Source organism: Pleuronectes platessa, chromosome 15 (genome assembly GCF_947347685.1).
Source record: "Pleuronectes platessa chromosome 15, fPlePla1.1, whole genome shotgun sequence".
Lineage (NCBI taxonomy): Eukaryota > Metazoa > Chordata > Actinopteri > Pleuronectiformes > Pleuronectidae > Pleuronectes > Pleuronectes platessa.
In genome coordinates, this window is record NC_070640.1 from 12,998,287 (window position 1) to 13,019,242 (window position 20,956).

General features: G+C 39.6%; 3 protein-coding genes across 3 annotated transcripts; 1 reads left to right on the plus strand and 2 right to left on the minus strand.

Moving 5' to 3' along the window:
- Window positions 1-290: 290 nt before the first annotated feature.
- b4galt4 (UDP-Gal:betaGlcNAc beta 1,4- galactosyltransferase, polypeptide 4) lies at window positions 291-7,029 on the minus strand. The gene is made up of 7 exons (XM_053440766.1): window positions 6,699-7,029; window positions 5,291-5,821; window positions 4,473-4,705; window positions 3,849-4,036; window positions 3,574-3,696; window positions 3,363-3,467; window positions 291-2,802 (listed from the first exon to the last, which is right to left on the minus strand). Exons 2-7 carry the CDS (start codon window positions 5,550-5,552, stop codon window positions 2,673-2,675), a joined length of 1,041 nt encoding a protein of 346 aa, XP_053296741.1. The 5' UTR covers window positions 5,553-5,821; window positions 6,699-7,029; the 3' UTR covers window positions 291-2,672.
- A 2,351-nt stretch (window positions 7,030-9,380) lies between these two features.
- casr (calcium-sensing receptor) lies at window positions 9,381-18,767 on the minus strand. The gene is made up of 8 exons (XM_053441409.1): window positions 18,451-18,767; window positions 14,869-15,081; window positions 13,507-13,826; window positions 13,110-13,416; window positions 11,787-12,620; window positions 11,463-11,693; window positions 10,772-10,895; window positions 9,381-10,658 (listed from the first exon to the last, which is right to left on the minus strand). The coding sequence occupies exons 3-8, from the start codon at window positions 13,689-13,691 to the stop codon at window positions 9,535-9,537; spliced, it is 2,805 nt and encodes a 934-aa protein (XP_053297384.1). The 5' UTR covers window positions 13,692-13,826; window positions 14,869-15,081; window positions 18,451-18,767; the 3' UTR covers window positions 9,381-9,534.
- zgc:175280 (cationic amino acid transporter 2 family protein) lies at window positions 16,466-20,793 on the plus strand. Its single transcript, XM_053441410.1, has 11 exons — window positions 16,466-16,835; window positions 17,003-17,158; window positions 17,338-17,494; window positions 17,684-17,817; window positions 18,094-18,316; window positions 18,517-18,653; window positions 19,334-19,436; window positions 19,656-19,789; window positions 19,888-20,054; window positions 20,400-20,508; window positions 20,616-20,793. Exons 1-11 carry the CDS (start codon window positions 16,466-16,468, stop codon window positions 20,750-20,752), a joined length of 1,827 nt encoding a protein of 608 aa, XP_053297385.1. The 3' UTR covers window positions 20,753-20,793.
- The last annotated feature ends 163 nt before the right edge of the window (window positions 20,794-20,956 follow it).

Below are 20,956 nucleotides of genomic sequence, written 5' to 3' on the forward strand. Positions count from 1 at the left end.
TTAGAACTTATAGATATCTACTGATTGCAACAAGTTTGATTCCCTCAAAAACCTTCAGGGTTTTTTTCCATTAGTGTTTTGTTAAGTTATGATACTGTGATGATTCATAATACATGTCTAATATCTTTCTAAGAAATTTTTCTTGAGTTGCTCTTTCAAATAACCAAGTAGAACTGTAAAAAAAAATTTGGCTATTATTAAATTAATTCCCGGAATATTATATATCTTGTATGGGGTCCTTGGCCGAGGAAACCTCTGCCATGAAACACATGAAACCACGAGACGATTGGTAAGAAAAAATACTAGACCATTTATTAAATCTGTGCTAATGAGAAAATAATCGTATTGGGAGTGTAATGCATAATCTCCACCTGTCATGATCAATGTTCTCTCTTCAACACAAATAGATCATGTCACATCATCCAAAGATCCACATACATTCAAATGTTCAAAATCAATCAAATGAAATTCTCAAACAGTTAATATGGCATCCCCTTTGAATTTCATACAATTATTCATATAAATTATTAAAAAAATTGAAATGTCAGTGGAATGCTAGATGCTACATCACTACCACGAACTTGCTTAGTTGTGATCATTTTACAAAGGAAGTTGTAGTTTTAACTTGTGCACTTGAGAATATTTTCACTTACAAAAGTTGTGAACAAGTAGAAAAGCATTTGTTCGCTGTGAAATGAAAAGACCATCAGGCTACTTTCTAATACTTGAAATGTACAACGACGCCAACACCACACTGCAGATTTATGAGTAGTTCAATTCATAGACACATGAATACTCACACAAACAGAACATGTCTCTGTGTGTAATTATGAAATAGAGCAGCTGTAGTTGCTATGAAGCTCTAGTTGAAAAGGAAGGAATATGAAATTGAACAGTAGGCTCATGGTAAACTGTAACCAGGTCATTAATATTGCTCAGTTGCAGATGAATAGTTGTTACATACCAGTAGCTACACTAGGTCAAAAATACATATTAGTGATTAACAGATTTGATATGCGTGTATCAGACACACACAACATGCAGTGATCAAAGCATGAGTGTGCAGAATATTCTCCACCGAAATGTCTTCACATGTGATGATGGTAAAAATACATTGACGGTCTCAAAAGTAAACAATTATCATTCAAAACAACAGCATTTGAACTAATAAATTGAGAATCCCCCACCCATTAATATCTGCTTGAAATTCAAGCATGTAAGGCCTTGTACCAAATAAGACATGCAGTAAAATAAACCATCTCATCATAATGGCCCTAACATGGATCAAAACATGCAAAGATGGCCGTTCTGTTAGTTAGTGATGCTCAGAAAAATATGATGATTGAGGTTTATTTTTTAGAGCAGGCAGGTGGAGTAGAATTACTTATGTCTCTGACGGACCTTTATCACTGCAGGCGATAAATAACAGTAGAGGCTGGAAGTGAGCCGGATTCAGGTTGGTGTTCTGTGTGGTTCCTGTACAAATGTCCGCTGTGAATATAACCTACCTTGTGATACCGATAACTTTTTTCAATATATTCAACTGAATATCACTGGATATGTTCACCTTATATTATTATTGCTGTTGCTGCACAACTTAAACTGCACAATTTAATTGGCACCGTATAATATATTATTACTGCCAAGTTTTAGATGAGGAGTCTGAATATTTTTCATTATTAAGATTTTTGAATTTCAGTTCGTCCACTATGAGTAAACTCCAGAAATCTTAAAATACAGATGAGGATCATTTGAAGCTAATTAAGATTAGTTCATGTATTTTTTTTTAAAAGGACAGTTTAAACATGTTTATTTATGTTCATTGATCTAAAGCAAAAGCCTGATTACATGTATATGCTTCAACACTGTAAAACAAATAAAGTTGAAAGTGCATGTCTACTAGATTAGTGTTTTGCTAATGTTGCTGTTAGTTGGTCTTTCTGCCATCTGGTGGCCAAAACTCAAACTGTGTAGCTTTAATGCACGTGATCCTTGTCAATTGATCCAGTGGTAACTTTACCTCAGATTACACTGTTTCTACAGTTAGTCGTGAACATGTCAATTTGAAATAAATCATCTCTGCTGAGCTACGAATCAAATTTAGACATCAACATTCTTACAGGCTCTGCAAACCAACACTGGTGTCCGGTTATCTGGCTCAGGCAAAATAGGTGACGCCACCTTTGACTGTCGGGACTACAAGAGTTCAATGTATCCAGAGAATAAAGTGCACAAAATACACACAGCGTCCCAGGACTTTAGACACAACATATCAGAATGTTTCACGCTGTGATATATATCAGGAAGGCAAATAATAAGGCAAATGGATGAATTAATCAGATTGCTACACGATATATAAATACCAGGAATATCTAGATATCCGTATATGTATTCAATGTTTGCAGGATGCTCCAACTCATAACAAAGAAAGTCTGGTTATAATATGAAAGAATGGAAGCAGCATGATATGCAACATTATTGTGAAAAGATGAACCAACTAATCTGGTTACCACTATTTAATATGTGAACTGAAACTGTGTGCATGTTGTGTGTTGATTGTGTTTTAAAACTGCATCAGATGTTCTGCACTCAGAGGCCTGGTAGAGTGTATAAAAGATATCATAAAATATTATTTTTGGTCACAGTAGGGCTTCCAGTTGGAAATCTTAACTCTATGGCTTACCAATGTCCACAGTGACATTCACATAAAGAGGCAGCCTCTCCACTGACAAAGTCTTATATGAGCAGCTGTTGAGTCCGTCCTTTCTCCAAACCTGCCGTGTTCGTCCTAACAGCCTCATCCTGAGAGGAAAGAAGAAAAGAGTTTATGGAAGAGACGACATTTACAATTTTTTACCAGGACAGATTCAGGTTAGTTCTTTTGTCTATCTCAGAAAAAACAGAGATTTTGAGAATTAATCCAAAATATAATTCTCAAATCATTTTACAAGAAAAAAAAGTTCTAATAATACAAGAATAAATAACATTTTCAAAGTCTTGATACTTATAATGTGATGCTGATTAGCAAAAGGATTAAGTATTTTGTTATTTGGGAAACCTAATCTTAAGTGTAACTTAACAAGATGATCCACATTCTTCAATTTGACTTCCTTTAAGTGGCCTTTGTTACAACATCATAATATCTATAAATGCTTATATACACATCTTCTTTAAAAATCCTTGAAAACAGGCGGAAAAAATATTTATCACTTGTGTCTGCTTTCACAGATTAAAAGAGAAAAATTAAAAAAATTATCTTGGCAAAAAAAACGAACACACCATTCAGGGCTGCTGCAAGGCACATGTTTTATTTGCCCTCTAATACGCTGCAGCAAGCAGAACACATTCTCCCAGTTACTGACCTGTCCTTGTTTATTTCATTGCCACTGTCCCGTTTGTGGAACACCATGGTATAACGACCTACATCAGTGGGCGGCCTCACTATCATCATTTTCTGCAGCTCAACCCTACGCGAGACGGCAGAAACATACATCAGTGAATGAATGAAGGAATATGCACCGTCACCAATCTGCTGCACACTGAATGATCCAAGGATTTCCACTTCTGTCTCACCTGATGCGAAGATCGTCGTCCTCCCCCCCCCAACCCCAGTAAGTGTTTGAGAATCCGTTCACTTTTAGAAACTGTTCTTTGGTCATGGCTGTGACTCCTCCGAAGTAGCCTTTGTATCGTAACCTGAGAGTTAAAGATTATGAAGAAGAATTACAGTTGTTAATCGATGAGACCTTTCAAGGTAATATCATCCCAGAGGAGGCCGACATTTGTTAATGCCACGTCGTTTATTCACAAAGATAAGATAAGGTTTAACTGCTAAGTCATATACTCACTTATATCCTGTGGCATTCCGACCAACCACCAAGTGTTTGGGCTGCTTGTCACAGACATATAGATTGTGATCATTTTCAGGAACCAGGTCCACATCATGGAAGATAAAACAATCCCAGTTGTAGTCCTTCAGAGCCTCCAAATACCCAGCATTTAATAACTTGGCCCGGTTAAAAGTTTTATCACCAGCCTTAAAAAAAAGGAAACAATAACATTAGTCTTTTATGGGCCGATATGAAAAATATGCAGTTAACTTCAGAGTAGATGTTCATGTTCTTCTCTTGTATCTGATGTGTGTATTCACTCAGAGTTGCTTTTTTTCCCCTAGATGTGTGCCCAGCAGGTGCAGTAGCATCACTTTAAGTCATTTTAACATTTTTTTAAATAATTTTCATTGACAGGAAATAATTCTGACAGTCATCGTTTCGAAAAGAATGAGCTGATACACCATGGTGATCATTTTAACTTTTCCTTTTTAAGTTAAAGAGACACTTTAGCAAATAATTTAATGGTGGGGAAAAAAAGAAGTAGTAATAACCAGCAGGAGCTTTACTACTCCTAATATATAAAATAATACACAAGACCAGACATTTGATTATGTATAAAGATGAATCGTGGAACAATACCTGCTGGATTATATAAATGGCGTAATGTAGTTGCTGCCTCTGCAGGAAGGGGTGCAGGTGGTACAAGAGGTAGAGGAGGTGTCTCTCGCGGTTGCGATGAGGGATAAGGATCGCTACGCTCTGCCTCGCCACGCAACCCGGAGGCTCGTACTCTCCCTCGGCCACTGCGTCATTCTCACTCTCCACGTCCTTCAGTTTGAGAGAGGACTCAAACGACAGCTTCACAGATCCCTCTGCAGAAACAAGAGTCATCACATTTAAACAGAAATACGAGACTCAGGGGAGGGATCATCCTCTGTGAGCACAGTGAGCAGATTCATTCACATTTGAATGATTATGGGCTGAATAGAGTAAAACATTTTCCATCTTTGTCAATTCAAGCTATTTCTTCTATTTCTTTTTTCTATGTAGCACATATCCAGGACAGACGTGACACACCCACAATTCTGCAGAACATGTTCTTATAAATAAATATCCTTAGTACAAAAAACTGCAAGAGTAATTGAAAAGCTTTAATTTAACAACCTTCATCACGTTGCTTCCCACTTTTTACAAACAGGAATGAAACAATGGAACAGTAGTTATGAGAAACTGCTGTAGTCACCGAAGTTCAAAGGGATTTCACTGATTAATGATTCACATAAACCTTTGTCTGCGTAATTACATAACAGCTAACTTATCATATATATATCAAGGGGTAAAAAAAAAATTGTCACATGGGCATCATAAACAAACAGATTTGATTGACCTTAATTAACTCAAACTAAAGGAAACATTAACGCACAGTAATTGTGTAACCTCTTACATTATATACTTACGTAGCAAAGGTGACTCCTTGAGGCATTTGCCTTTTGGTGTTGGAGTATTTGCGCGATCAGGTGTTGTTGTCCAGGAGTTGAGTTTATCCCTCAGGCTGTCTCCTTTGACAAGAGTTTCTGTTGCGGTCAAGGTCTCCTGAGGGGATTTCACCGTTTCCCCAGAAAAGGTTGCAATCCATGCCAGCACTGACAGCGAGAGAAAGAGCAACACAAAATACTTTGCCGTGCGCAAAATCTTGCACACAGGCGAACAGAAGCCCATAGCTGTTTGACTTTGCTGATGTGAGACACTGAACGTGGCCAGCGTAGAGGCTGTTAACTGGAGTTTAGGATATTTGATCCTCGTAGGACATTTCAGCAAAAATACTGATGGCCTCAGACTCAATGAACAGTCATCCCATGGCGATGGAACGTGCCGCCATTCTGGACATGATCACAGTGAAGAAAGAAAAACTTATCGAGGAAAATCCATCGCTGGACCCTTGAATTCCAGTTTTAGGAGGTGACGTCAAAGATGTAGTTCTCCGAGATCTGTAAATTGATTTAGAGAGAAAACAAATGAGAATAGATGTTTTTAATACTGCCATCTAATACTGCCTTCTTGTGCAACACAACACCATTACATGACAGGTGAAAGTTTTAAAAAGTGACATTTAACACCATTATTTTCACAAAATAACAAAACACCGGATACAAGATGAGTGTAAGATCCCTTTCTTAAACTCATACCATCTGCTGAAAAGGCTTCCTGGAAAGTAATGATACACCCAGTAAATGTATACGTTATTATCCCATTGTCCACAATGTAACTGAGCTCTTGAGGTGTGACAGCTGTTTTCTCACAAGGGAAGTATCCAGCTTATTAAACAGGGAGGAAATGATCCTTTATTTTAACTAAAAATTAAATTCTCCTGATTAATCATCATCATCCCTGTAAAGCACCTGAAAACAGGAACAACCGAAAACTAAGAGTCTATAACTCCCACCTATAGGAAACAGTGATCATGTTAGTGGTTGGACATTGAGTATCGATGGCTGGTTAGCAGTGTACCGATTAGTTACTCAGCCGGGTGGTTGATCAGGTTAAACGCCAAACTCAGCTGTGACCACAACCACAAAAAAACGCTTATTTTTATAAACACTGTTAGCAGTGTGACATCAGCTGGATGTGCCTGAGCCACCAACAAGCAAACAAAGAGTAAACACGTATCCAGTAATGTTCACTGCCGTGTCTCGGCTGCCATATTTATACAGGAACCCAATTAACACTGTGACATGTTCACAGCTCTTCCTCCTGATGTTCTTCAGGGGACAGATACATGCTAACGCTGGCTAGCTCTGTCCGGCTAGCCTCCCTGTGTTGTTTTAAAGCAGTGTTATTAAAACACTCCACGAAGCATGACATTACCTTCGCACATCGCTGACAGCTGCTGCTTCTTCTCCTGCTCGCCGTCCCACACCTCCGAGGCTATACGGTCGCTGGCTGACGAATGCGGATGTCGTTAAAGTTGTAACGTTAAACCGCTGCACAAGTTAAACATTAGCTTTAGCCTGTAGCACCGTGTGGAGAGGCACAGTGAACGCAGCGGGAGTTTACTCCGGTGACACCCAGGAGAGAGCAGTTCCTCCCTGGGAGCGCGAGGTTCACACACCTTATCTCCAACTCGTGTTGTTGTTATCACACGTTGTTATCATCGCGGGCACAGGACAACACAGGGTCAAGCTAGACACACGCACTCCTGCAGCGGAGTTTTCAAAGTTAAAGCTTCCGCACTGCACAGTGGGAGTAAAGCGATCACACTGTTTGTTCCGATCAACCTATATGTTTATAAAACACCCGTTTAAAGTAAATCCATCATTCAAACTGTATTCATACAGCACCTGTCAAACAAATCAAATTCAATTCAACGTTATTTTAATAGGATGAATGAAAAATGAATTGGAAATGACTTCGATTTCTGCGAGCAACTCATAGCAAGATATATTCTATATATTATGTATATCATGTAATACCCTAATCACACACATACACATATAGCATGACATAACAAGATATACCCCAAAATCAATCAATCAATTTCATAACATTTATAATATCGATTACTGAAATAATAACACTGAATAAAAAGCCAGTCTAAAAACATTGGTCAGGAGTGTCATTTATTTGGACAACACCATATAAGATGACAGTTGTGACTGCATGTTTGAAATACTCTGCATGTTGTTTTTTAATCATCATCATTAAACACAAACATATGTATTTTTTTTCTGTCAGCTTTACAAAAGTCATTACGTGGTGCATGTTTTACACATACTTCCGGGTGGGTAGTTTTCAAAATAATAGTCATGGACAATTCACTGTATCCATTGAGAGGCCAAACATCATCATACAAACAAATAGTATCAGTAATTTGGCAAAAAAGTTTTACAATAGGCAACACTGGCCTCATGCTGGTGAGAACCCTTAAATCAATGTCATTGACTAAACAAAGCAATGAAAATACTGCACAGCGATGGGCATGAGGGATTTATCAGCTATGATATGTTTGACCCAAAGAACTGAGACAAACATTCCCATCATGCAATGCTTCCTGGTTATTTGGTCCTAACTCTTGTCTCACAGCTCCTCCAAGTGAGACATACATCATGCTGGTCCCCCTGCAGAGGTCCACTGACTCTGAGGGTAAAGGTCATGCTCCTGCCAACAGAGGAAGTGGTTGTCCAGCTGCTTCAGGTCGGCCACAATCCTGAACTCCACAGCGTGTCATCGTCTTTTTAAACAAAGTGGTGGTGCTGCAGTCCTCAAATGCCTTTTTACCTACTTTTTTTATTACTTCTTTTAACATCCACTGTGATTCTAGATTTTGAAGAAGATCCGTGTGATGGAATGTGCTACAGAGGTTTGTTGAGTAATACTTATTTTGGGTGCAAACAGGATGGTGTTGCAGAGCTTTAAGTGTCTTTTCAGAGTATGGTCAAACAATACTATTCACTAATCCATCAGTAAGAAAGAAATAAAAAATAAAAAGCAAAATATCTAGATTCAAAATGTGATTGTAATTTGTGTAAATGTTCTGGTCATGAGTATTATTCAGCAAAATATACTAATACTCATTGAAAATGGTCCCTTTCGTATAATGAATTGTACAAATATGTTGTTATTACTTCATAGAACAAGTCTTTTTGCAGGAAAGGGTCACAGCCTCACAGTTGACTATCAGACACAGCGATGTCAATACCTTTGCCAGCTTCTCCTCTGCCCCTCTATAGCTCCTCTATAATGTCAGGACATGATGTCGGGGGTGTAGGTCTACAGTGAGAATGGCGTTAGCATGTGAGAGAGCCCTGCACTATTTGCAGTTGTTGTGGACTTGTGAAAAGCAAGCAGAGATAGTTCTCTGAAAGATCGAAACCAAAATACCACATAGACCTCCATCAGCGTCTTCATTTTTTTTTCTCTCTCTTTCACTCAGCTCTTTATTTTGGGGAGAATTTTTTGATTATTTGTAGTGACTGCAAGCTCCACAGTTTAGCTTTTTAAAATGATACAGACGGTCACCTGTGCTGTAGAGACAAATACAGAATATCCCCCAAAAAACTGTATTACTCTATTACTTTTCTTGATTATGACTAGAATTGTCTTTTCCTATGGCATGGATTTCACAATATTATGTCGAGGGACTACGCGATACTTATTTATTTTACTCATTATACCGTCCGTATTAAAGGGCCTATGTTGTCCACTGGTTAGATGTTGCTCCATGTTAAGTGCTGGGTCTTTGTGTTGAACATGGTGTGTTACCTCCACAGTCAGTTTGTCAGGGAATCTGAGCTTTGATTTTAATTTAGATCTTCCTCAACATGTTTCTTCCAAATCATTTACATCTAAGAAAATAAAAGAATGCAAGTGTTGTGTTACAATTATTTGTGTAAATGTGTCTTGTGGTTCATGTTTTGCATTTCTCTAGATAGAGTTCATTGATCTAAATAAAAAGAATAAACATGAGGATCATATAAAGTTTTTTAATTGTACAAAACGTTTTGTGAATATTACTAGCAGGTTTACTACACATTAACAAGACACAGGATTCAGGTACAGTATATTAGTTGGAGTGATGATCATATTTCGGACTAAATGTTAGGATAAAGGAAAGATGTAAAGGTTTACGTGTAAAAAAACAAAACAGAACACCCTATTATTGGGACAGATGAAGCTACAACTTGACAGAGCCACACATATTCTATCACATCAGAGAACTCCTCCTCGACTCCTCGAAGCTCAAGGACAAAGTAACTGTTCCACTGCCAAAGCTCACCCTGGGCTTTCCTGAAGTCGGGTCGTTGCCATTGGTCTTCAGGCTGATGGACGATGACGGCGTGGAGGCAGAAGATCCACCAGTGCTGCCTGACCTTCTTCGTGAAGCCGTGCTATGCTTTAGAGTAGCCTTTGCCGCCACTTTGAAAGCATGGGCTGAGGTGCTGCACCGGACCTCCTCGATGGTGTTCCGGGACGGTTTGAAAAGGATGATGTAGACCTTGTTGAAGAAGATGCAGGCCAGCATCCCAAAGCTGGATGCCAGTATGGCAATGACCTCCACTGCTGAAACAAACTTGCCGTAAGTACTGAAGTAGGCAGGGATGAAAGAGATCCAAACGATAAAGAATATGAGCATACTGAAAGTGATGAACTTAGCCTCTGTGAAGTTTTCTGGAAGTTTCCGTGATTTGAATGCAAAGAAGAAACATATAGCGGCCAGCAGGCATGTATAGCCAATAAGAAACCCAAGAGCCATTACAGAGCCTTCGTTACATGTGATAAAAATCATCTCATCTATGTCATAATTCCTGTAACTGGAAGGTGGGGCGTTGTACAGCCAGACCACACATATCATGACTTGGACAAATGTGCACAGAAACACCAGCAGGAACTGCAGGTTTAACCCCCACCATTTACGATGGAGACTTGTCGGGATCTTGGCTTCAAACACCAGGAGGACTCTGTTTGTTTTCACAAGGATGCACGAGATACAGAGAACAAAACTGATCCCAAAGGCAGGTTGGCGTAAGCGGCACATCCAATCCTGCGGCTCTCCTATGAAGATGAGGGAGCTGGAGAAGCAACAGATGAGAGAGAACAGGAGGACGTAGGACAGTTCTCGGTTCGTGGCCTTTACTATTGGGGTGTTGCGGAATCTGACAAAGACGGCCATCACGAAGCCCGTCAGGGCAACACCCAGCGCTGCACATATGGTCAACGCTATCCCGAAAGGTTCCGTCCAGGAGAGAAACTCAATTTCCTTCAGGAAGCAGAACGTGTGGTTCCCATTGGACCAGGAGTTATTTGGACACTTGGTGCAAACACTGGCATCTGTATAAATAAATAAAACGTTATTGGTGTGTGTGTGCGTCTTAAAATTACAACAGAAGCTATAAGGTGTAACTTTTGTAAAATTAGTATATGAATGTTTGAACTCTTTATACCTTTGTGAGTACTGTACTCTCCATCGGAGCACTCAGTGCATTCAAAGCAGCATGTGGGCATACTATCTATGATGCCCTTTCTTGTGCCAGGATCACAGTCCTCACTGCAGTTCGAGAATGGCACCTGGAGGATGTTAAATGGAAAGAAAGGTTACACACGAGCATGTAGTTTAGAGGATGTCACACCTGGCAAAGAGTGTTAAGCCGTATGAGAATTTTTTTTATTTATGAATATGGGCTACACAAAATAAAGATAAATATTGGTTGATTAATTGCTAATATTTCTCTCAGGAGATGGTGGAGAACAAAACATTGCAAATATGTCAGTTAATATTGGACTTTCATTCCTGATGTGGACATTGACATGACTCTTAGTGGTTGCTGATGTCTACCAGCATTTATAAAGAAGCAATTGGTATATTTCTCTATGTTTGCACCTTGTTTTATTGTCCCCAACCTGCTGTGTGTTGAAATATGTTGATGCAACTCGAAGCCCAAGATGACCTCAGTTCTTTTTACTGAGATCATTTAAGTGTAAGTTGCTTTCCAGTGAAAATGGAAGCCTTAAAAAGTTGTGATAATGTATGTTTGTAACAATCTTCTTTTTCATCTGCAGGTTACAATGACAGGAAACACAGGAAACACAGGAATGCACTGATGAGAACATCGACCAAAAAATAGTTTGACTGACCTCTGAACCGTATCCATTCCACAGAATCTTTGTCCTGTCGATGAGCAGTTTGGCCCCTCTCTTCGCGTGCATGTGGTAGTATCCAACCTCCTCGAACACCACAGAGCCGTCTTCAGTGGACCTGTGCCAGTTTATAATCATGTAGTTTGCAGCGAGGTCGTCATTCTCATCAAAGTGGATCTTTTCCCCCATACTGTTGGTGTAGTTTAAATGTCTCAGCTGCTTCAGGACCTGAGGGGCAGAAACACACATTTTGATGATTCACATATGGAGCGAAATTAGGTATTTAACAGTTGCAGCTGAGGGTGACCTGCAGTATTTTACCTGCCAGGCTTCCATTTTCTTTATATCTGCACAGGAATTGTTGGCAAAAAGTCCATGTCCGGGTGTGCAGGTAAGAATGTCCTGAAGGGCCTGTGCAATGGAATACACTGCAACATATACATTATAGGAGATTCGAAGGTGTGTGTAGTCCAGGTACGGGGTCTCAACGCTTGTGATGTCTTCCTCACCTGTGCACAAAGGCCTGAAACTAGTGCTGCCACATTCTTGCAGTCTTGGGCTGTCCTCCAGATAACAGTTGAAGGTTTCTTCCCAAAACTCCCTGACAAATTCATTATGACTGTCTTTCTTTGGTTGGACATGTTGTAAGAACTCCCTAAAGCCTGGTATACCCCCCGCCTTCAGAGCAAAGCCAATAGTTCCTGCCACGACGTCAAGATACTCTGGTTTGGCAATAAGGGAGGAGCTGGCCCACGCTTCGCTGGCTAGCCAAATGCGATCTGTGATGTTTCTCCTGACCATCTCCTTGATTAGAGGCTCGATATCCGGGCCGCTGGCAAACACAACAATGACTTTAGCTGTGGAGTTCTCGATCCTGTCAGCCAGAGCTTGGATTTCGTGATCCTCAGAGTACTGAGAAATAAGTTCATTCAGGTGAATGCAGATGTCTCGCTCCTCCATTTCTTTCTCGAACTTTTCGATCCCTGGGCGTCCGTAGTCGTCATCGGAGGCCACAGCAATGACCCAGTTCCACTCGAAGTACACAATGATGTCTGCCATGGCTGTGGCCTGGTACTCGTCTGTGGGAATGGTTCTCATGAAGGACTTGTACTGATTCTTGTTGCTCAGTAAGCGACTCGAGGAGGCGTAGCTGATCTGAGAGGAGAGATTTCAGTTTATCATCTGGGTTTTTGTTGTGTCCTGCTCATTAATGTTCTTTGATCAACTTGAAGGTTTTGTCATTTTGTGATAAAATACATGGTCGAGACCTCTCACACAATTAATGGAATACGTGAATGCAAGATCCACAACACAACTGCAAAAGCCACAAAAGTGAGCAACAATGAATATTAACAATCACATGAGCTAGTTACTGCTACCATCATTTTTGAAAAACCAGGTCAAGCTAGCCATCACTTAAAATCTTATACTTTTTAATTTGAAGTGTTACAGTGCAGGCTCTTGTAGCGTTTTTCTGTTGTGTGTCTTTTATAGTTGCGTGGTCACTTTCTTAATTCATGTTGAGGCTTTGGCATTTGTGTTTTCCTTTAGTGCACTGCACGTGTATGAGACGACTTGGCCACCGTACATTTGCTCCTATTTAAGTTCATGACTCAGCCAGAGTATTAATGGTCTGTGACTCACCTGAGGAATATAAAATAGGCCTAGTAAGTTTGCAACTGCTGTGGAAACTGCCGACCCAGCTGCTCCCACCACTGCAATGGTTGATGGGATGTGATCAGTGCAGTTACAGAATTCATCTAAATTCAGTGAGTCAATCTTATTTTGTGCCACAAAGCTGAGGGTAGCTTCCAGGGCTTTTGACACCGTGTTGCATGTGTCAAATATCCTGTAGCCCAGACTGATGTTGGGCAGGAGAGTGCTGCTGTTGTTAATCTCATCAATTGCAAAAATCATGGCCTGGAGCCAACGGAAACCACGGAAATTGAACCTGCAATAAACATCAGAGATTGGATTCAGAAAAGTTGAAACGAATCAGAAATGATCAAAAATACTATTTCAACAGTCCGACGTTTTTTACCTGACACACTGTGTGGATTCCGGCCGCGCTGCGAGGTCTTGGTCTTTGGATGAAACACCAAAGTGTATCGGGAAAAGACCTCCGAGTAAAATATCTCCGGTCATCTGTGCTCTTTGATGGGGCCCGTAAGTGGAAATCACATAACTGGACCCCAAGAGTATCAGATAATGCAGAACCAGTTTCATCTTTGCTTTTCTCCTCTAATGGATAATGGATTGGTGTCTAAAACGCAGAGTGAAGATCTTCTCAGCATAATCTTCTCCCACAAATCGGCCTGCCTCGCTGTTTTGTGTTATTCATGATTGCACAGAAGAAAATGCCTGCCAGTGAGAAAAGGGGGGAATAGGCCACAATCACATTAGATATCCACATTTTCCATGTGCAAAAGGAAATTCAAATTTTCTTGATAATTCACCAGGAAATAAACATTATTCTTAATCCGTGGCAGTTTGAAAAAGCATCTTAAACCCTATTCAATACTCTCCCAAATAACACAATGACACAATGGTGAGAAAATGGTGTTAGAAGCCAAAACAACTAAAGGCTGTTACTAGAATACCCAATTACTGTATAAGTCTGTTGAGAGTTGACTTCTCCTGTAATGTTTCAAAAAAAGAGATGAAGCTGAATGTTTAACACCTCAGCCACAGCGTGGTCGTGTGGCTGGAAATATCCACCTGAAACCAAAATAGACGCAGGATTTACATCAGCCGAGAATGAAGTCACACACTAATGACTCTCCTTCCTGCAAAGGCTCGGTCTCACGCTGTGGCCAGTGAACCCAGTCACCATGGAGAAGAGCCATCGCAGCCTCACTGCATCTGGCTAATACTGCTGGAAAAATGCTGCGGCAGAGCTGCGATAATGAAGTAACTACCTGCCTTTAAGAGCCACTCTTTGCCCCCATTAACAATTATTAAGAAAACGTTCTATGCCGAGTCATATAAAATCTATTTTAAATTATTACGGACATTATTTTTAGACAGAAAGCTCATTGTGCTTTTAGAAAAATTCCCTAATGTCCAATAACAGTAAAGTAGAATATCATAATGCATCCATTGCTCTATAGAAACCAATGTCCCCTGTCTCTTTTTTGTAAATCGCAAAAAAAAATTATAAAATATATATATATATAATCTCAACTTGTTCCAAATAAACAAAATCAATAAAAACAGATTTCTAGCAAAGTGCAATTTGCAAAGAAATTGACTGTTATATCATAAAATGTTTTAAATGGCTACAATAGCTAAATAGTTTTAGAGAGTTTTTTTACTCTCTAAAACAGTTCTTCATCGATTTTTAACTCCCAAAGTTAAACAATTAAAACAACAAACATGGACTATAACACAGAATCCGACTTACCTGGTACCCGGCCGTGTGTTAATCAATAAGATACACTTTGCACTGATTTTAAAGCCTTTCCCCAAATTTTCCAGGGTGATGAATGAATTTACTGGAGAATGGTTTTAGCTTTCCCCTTTCTGCAGATGAATCATTAACCGAGAGGGGTAGTCCATTTCCTTCGGTTAATGAAGTCTAATCACAGTTCGCTCCCGAAACCAAAGTCATCTCAACCTGAAGTTGGAAGAGAATGAGTCGAGAATTGACTAAACTTTAATCTTATCACATTTTAAATCTTAAACAAGGTTCACATTTTGAAGTGGCATCATGTGACTTTCATTTCACCGATGGAACAAGTTGTTCCAAGTGAGGAAAACACTTAACGTTTTTGAATATCCAATCATCACCACAGTGTTTATATGGGATTCAACATTCAAGAGGCCCACTAACAAAATATGGGAAAGTTAAAACTTTATATCGACTTAGATAGCTGGAGGTGAAAGCTTGTGTACTTAAATGTCTTGTAATAGGTGAGCCAGAACTCGCACTGCACCTCCTCCTCAGAGTACAATGATTCGAGTAAGTACGTGAAATAATTTCAAGTACTTAGTAATTGTTTTCATTCACTTATATTGTTTAATACTTTGTGAAGCACAAACTGCTGCATCCATGTTGAACACAGGGCTTCTACTTAACTCGATGTTTGACTGACTGCAGGACTATTCATGACGTCAGGTGATCCTGTGCTCATTTAGAAGTGACCATGTATGTTGACTTGCAACTGTTGGAACACTGATAGCTTTACCTTCAAAGGCGTCATCTTTCAGACATTAAAAATTATTCATCTCTTTCTCTCTCTCTCTCTCTCTCTCTCTCTCTCTCTCTCTCTCTCTCTCTCTCTATATATATATATATATATATATATATATATATATACACATATGTATATAAGGACAAAGGTTTTAATGCTGAATGGTAGCAAAATATCATAAGTTAATTTATCATTTGCACAAAGAAATGAATGACATATTTTGACAGTCTTTGTACAGTCTTGAAACATTTTTTCTGATCCGGGCATTTTCAGAAATGGCACGTACGTCTGAAATGTAACAAGATGTGTCAAAAATGTTTAGTTGACGGCGAATGGGTTTTTCCTCACATTTAGCGTTCTCTCTCGGCCAGATCGGAACACAGTCTCATACACGGCTGCATTCAACTGAAAAGGTAAGAAGGATGACTTTCTTAAAACTAATGAATATTCTACTGGTTTTGGTCAGAGTCAGTAGGAGAAGGTCAGTTTGTCTTAAAGTTTGATGTGTTCTAATTCAGGATGAAAGCTGTAAATGTACAATGAGGAAGCTACAACTTTTTTTCACATGCCTTTACAGCAAATCGCTCACAGGTGACAGGTGCACATCTGGATTATGTTTAACTTTTATATGAGAACGGCAGCATTTGATGTCTAAATTGCCACTGTGCTTAGATTTTCTAAACAGAGATTTATCTCTTTTAACCAGAACATTTTATTGAGATGGATGTTGATACTTTCTAATTTGTCTTTTGGCTTGGGTCTCAGCTGTATCCACTTTTTTTATGTTTTGTCTGGAGGTTTTACAAGATGCCTGGAGCACAGATTATACCGTTCCTGCAGAGTCTGACGCGTAGGAAACCTCTGGAGCCCGAGGGCGAGGAATCCAACTTTCGCCGGAGCCTGACCACCCTTGACCTGGTGGCTCTGGGGGTCGGCAGCACACTTGGGGCCGGGGTGTATGTGCTGTCTGGAGAAGTTGCCAGAGCGGTGGCCGGGCCGAGTATCATTATCTCTTTCCTGATAGCGGCAGTGGCCTCAATATTTGCTGGACTGTGTTATGCTGAATTTGGCGCTCGTGTTCCCAAGACTGGCTCTGCCTATCTTTATAGCTATGTGACTGTGGGAGAAATTTGGGCTTTTATCACTGGCTGGAACCTGCTGCTGTCTTATGTCATCGGTAAAGCCTGTTTGTTTTATCAATTTGCATGTGCAATAATGCTGCAGCCTCTCTTTCCTCATAAACCACCTGGTGACAAGTCTCAAGTTTGAAATAAAGAAAATCATTTATGAATATCTATGTGAAATAACCCAATTTGTGTCTCCTCCTCGTTCACTGTTTATTAGGGACATCGAGTGTGGCCAGGGCATGGAGTGGGACCTTCGATGACCTCATTGGAAACGTCATTGCCAACTCTCTGGGCAAACAGACTGCTATGGGTTTACCTGGATTAGCTCCTTACCCAGACTTCTTTGCAGCTGCTCTCATAATGCTCCTGGCAGGCGAGTTTCATGATGACATTTTTTGTTGTAATTTTTCTGATCTTTGTTATTTCAATGTTTAAATAAAGAGGAGGAAATTGTTGTCGAAGCATTATTTATATTTTATTGATTTTTGATGAGTGAACTTTCATGCTGTTCAAATAGACGTCTGACTTTATATTTGTGTGCTTTGTTTATAGGGATTCTTGCATTTGGTGCAAAGGAGTCGGCCACAGTGAATAAGGTTTTTACTGCGGTTAACGTCCTGGTGCTGCTGTTTGTTATCATCTCTGGTTTCATTAAGGGTGACATCAACAACTGGTACACCACCGAAGAAACTATCATAAATGCATATGAGTAAGTATCATTAATACATGCTTCACCTGCAGACCACAGAAACAAATTAATTAAATTCCTACCTTTTACTTTGCCGTGTTCGGTAAAACATAGTTTACAGGCTGTTAGTGTTAAAAAGAAACATTAAACTGACTTTCAAATATTGAAATACCAATTAGTTTGTAAGTTATTATTATATGTTCTCTGCAGAAACCAAACGTCACTGAATGACACCTCCACGTATGGCAGTGGGGGATTTTTCCCTTTCGGCTTTGAGGGTACATTGGCGGGTGCGGCCACTTGCTTTTATGCATTCGTTGGATTTGATTGTATTGCCACAACAAGTAAGTTAAAAGAGGTTTCGCTGTTAAACAATCAGAATGCATTTCAGACGTATGCTCACGTGGTACATAATTGAGACAGAAACATGTTAATATAATCCTGTTGTTTTGGTGCATGTAACAAAAAGGCTGAAAATGAAATGTAGTATAGATAAAGACATTTTACACATGCGCAGTATTTACTATGTTGGACCACACTTACAGACACACTGTACATGCAAGTGCAAGCAAAACATGTGGATAACTTCAATATGTATAACTAAATGTGTTTTTCTATAGGTGAGGAGGTTAAAAACCCACAGAAGTCGATCCCTCTTGGTATCGTGGCATCTCTCCTCATCTGCTTCTTGGCCTATTTTGGAGTGTCTGCTGCCCTGACTCTCATGATGCCCTACTATTTGCTCAGTGTTCACAGCCCACTGCCTGCAGCCTTTACATACATCGGTTGGGGCCCTGCGAAGTACGCAGTGGCTGTGGGATCCCTCTGTGCACTGTCAACCAGGTATGAAGCACACTGGGTCTTTCACAAAAACAGATTCTGTTCCACTGATCAATTTGATACTCTGTCCAGTTAGTGAATTGGTATTTTACATGAGTAGAAATACATTATCGTTGGCTGACATGTAGAGTACTCACAGTAAAGGAAGAGCACAGCAAACCCAGTTGTCGTTGATGGCGCTATCTGAGTTATTTTCCTCGCAGTCTTCTCGGATCAATGTTCCCGATGCCTCGCGTTATCTTTGCCATGGCCAGGGACGGACTTCTCTTCACTCCGCTCAGCAAGCTCAGTGACAGACAAAGTCCTGTCATAGCAACCCTGGTGTCAGGGGTTGCAGCAGGTAAACTTCACACAATATACATCTCAGCAATGAACTGTCTTTTCTCTGTGTTTCTTTTAACAAATCCCTTCCTGTTTTGAACCTAATTGTTCATCCTCACGCTCATTGCTCAACACACACACTACACAGATTCAAAACACATACATGTATTTATTTAGAGGAGGGACAATATTTGGCAATAGGTTAATGTTTTCCTTTTCTAGCTGTATAGTGCAGAGCAGAGTTAATCTGCACAAACTGTTCCGTAACTGACGAGTTCAAGGGCACAGTGTGTGTCTTTGACTGTAAATACACCTTCTCTGTGAGCCCTGTAGTGACAGGTCAGCCGTGTCCAAATCAACAGTAGAATCACAAATGATCTACAAATATTACTGATCAGAAAAATGAAGAATTGATGACCCTAAAATATAGGGAAAATCTCTTACGTATTAATTATGTGTATTTTATTTGCTTCGTCGGTTTCTTTGCCTCGTGCCATGTTATTTAAGCACTGTTAGAAACACAGTTGATACAACTTATCATAATTATTAATATACTCTCTCTGAGTCTTACATAGATTTTAAGACCAACACCTGGACTATAGTGGAAATACAGGTAATTGAAATGAGTGTCAGATGGTTATATGAAAAAGCTTCTTCTTCTTCTTCTTCTTCTTTTTGTTATTATTCATGTTCTTTAAGCTATCATGGCGTTGGTGTTTGACCTGAAGTCCCTGGTTGACATGATGTCGATTGGAACCCTCTTCGCCTACACACTTGTTGCCATATGTATCCTCATATTAAGGTATGAGTCATCATAATCAAACATGTAGGATATTATTACTGTAAACTGGTCATTGGCCTGGTGTGTTAGAAACATTAATATTACAATTGGTTTACAAAAACTTTTGTTCACAAAACAATAAAACTCCTTGTTTAAATCACAGTTATATTTTGTGATTAGAGATAATGCTCTATTAACCAATTGACTGGGTACATTCATTGACATTTCCTCACTTTGCAGATACCAAGCAGACGTCAGTGAAAATTCCGGACGCAGCGAACCAGATCCTTTTACCATCCATGAAGTCTTCAGTCCTCCCTCACAACCAACTTTACGGACGTCAAAAAATGTCTCTGTTCTAGCTGTTTTTACTGGTTAGTGATTCTTCTTCCTGTCATCCTATGGTATTTTTTTTTACATATAGATGATTTCCCTCGGAAATAGTCATTGGAACTTACATTGATCTCTTCAGTCTTTTTAGCTATCATCCTGAGCCTCCTCATAACTGGAGCTGTAGACTCCCTGCAGGCCCTGGAGTGGTGGAGTCTACTCTGCGTCTCTGTGATCGTACTGATTCTGCTACTCATTATCTTGATCATCTGGAGACAACCACAAAGTTCAACAAAAGCTGCTTTCATGGTACATCTCATCTATCTTAAAGTAGCAATCTCAAAGATTTTTTATAAATAAATGTTTGTTAAGTCACTGTCTATCGCTGAACTAAGCAACACAGATCTGATTGAGCCTATGGCCCATGGTCCTACATGCCAACAACAGACACAGGCTTTGCATTGTCTTTGCCATTGAGCTTAGAGCTACTGATAGTAACCATTAAAAATGCATCGAGCAAACAGTGATTTTCTGCTAATCAGTTTGAAATATTGCTGGGACTTCAATGTGTTTCTTGCAACATTAAACCTTAAACAGGGAATTTGAGTATATATTTTATTTTATTATTTTAATTTTCCTTCTTCTTATGTATAGGTTCCATTTGTGCCATTGCTTCCTATAGTCAGCACCATTGCCAATGTCTACCTTATGGCTCAGCTTGGATCAGACACATGGATCCGCTATGCAGTGTGGATGGCAATAGGTGTGTGAACAATATCTCTACAAAACGCAAGTTTCAATGTAACAAAATGTGTAACATCAAATAACCTTGGCCAAATAACATGTGTGGTGTGGCTTTTCTATCAACAGGTTTAATCATCTATTTTTGTTATGGGGTTCGGCACAGTGTGCAGAAAGAAAGGCTCCAACATTCCCCCAACCAAGTCCAATTTCACAGCATCACCACTAATACACGGCCAAACGGCGGAGAAGATTACAACGGCTAAACTGTGGTTGATAGACTGATGAGAATATTCACTGGGCACAATGAAGCATTTCAGTCATGACCTCTGACCTCTATGTTGTTTTTGTTACCTGTGAGATTAAATATATAGAAAACATATTCAAGTCTTTTCTAATAAATAAATAAATGAAGACATTGTATAAGTTCCGAAAGTAAAACATTTAGCAGGTTTGATAATAAATGCTGT

Coding starts and splice junctions, on each gene's coding strand:
- b4galt4 (XM_053440766.1), bottom strand. CDS start 5,552: ATGGGCTTCTGTTCGCCTGTGTGCAAGATTTTGCGCACGGCAAAGTAT. Junction 4,037..4,472: donor CCATTTATATAATCCAGCAG/GTATTGTTCCAC, acceptor CTTTTTTTTAAG/GCTGGTGATAAAACTTTTAA. Junction 3,697..3,848: donor CGGAATGCCACAGGATATAA/GTGAGTATATGA, acceptor TTTAACTCTCAG/GTTACGATACAAAGGCTACT.
- casr (XM_053441409.1), bottom strand. CDS start 13,691: ATGAAACTGGTTCTGCATTATCTGATACTCTTGGGGTCCAGTTATGTG. Junction 11,694..11,786: donor AGAAAATGGAAGCCTGGCAG/GTAAAATACTGC, acceptor TCTGCCCCTCAG/GTCCTGAAGCAGCTGAGACA. Junction 10,896..11,462: donor GGAATGGATACGGTTCAGAG/GTCAGTCAAACT, acceptor AACATCCTCCAG/GTGCCATTCTCGAACTGCAG.
- zgc:175280 (XM_053441410.1), top strand. CDS start 16,466: ATGCCTGGAGCACAGATTATACCGTTCCTGCAGAGTCTGACGCGTAGG. Junction 17,818..18,093: donor TGATTGTATTGCCACAACAA/GTAAGTTAAAAG, acceptor GTTTTTCTATAG/GTGAGGAGGTTAAAAACCCA. Junction 18,654..19,333: donor GGTGTCAGGGGTTGCAGCAG/GTAAACTTCACA, acceptor ATGTTCTTTAAG/CTATCATGGCGTTGGTGTTT.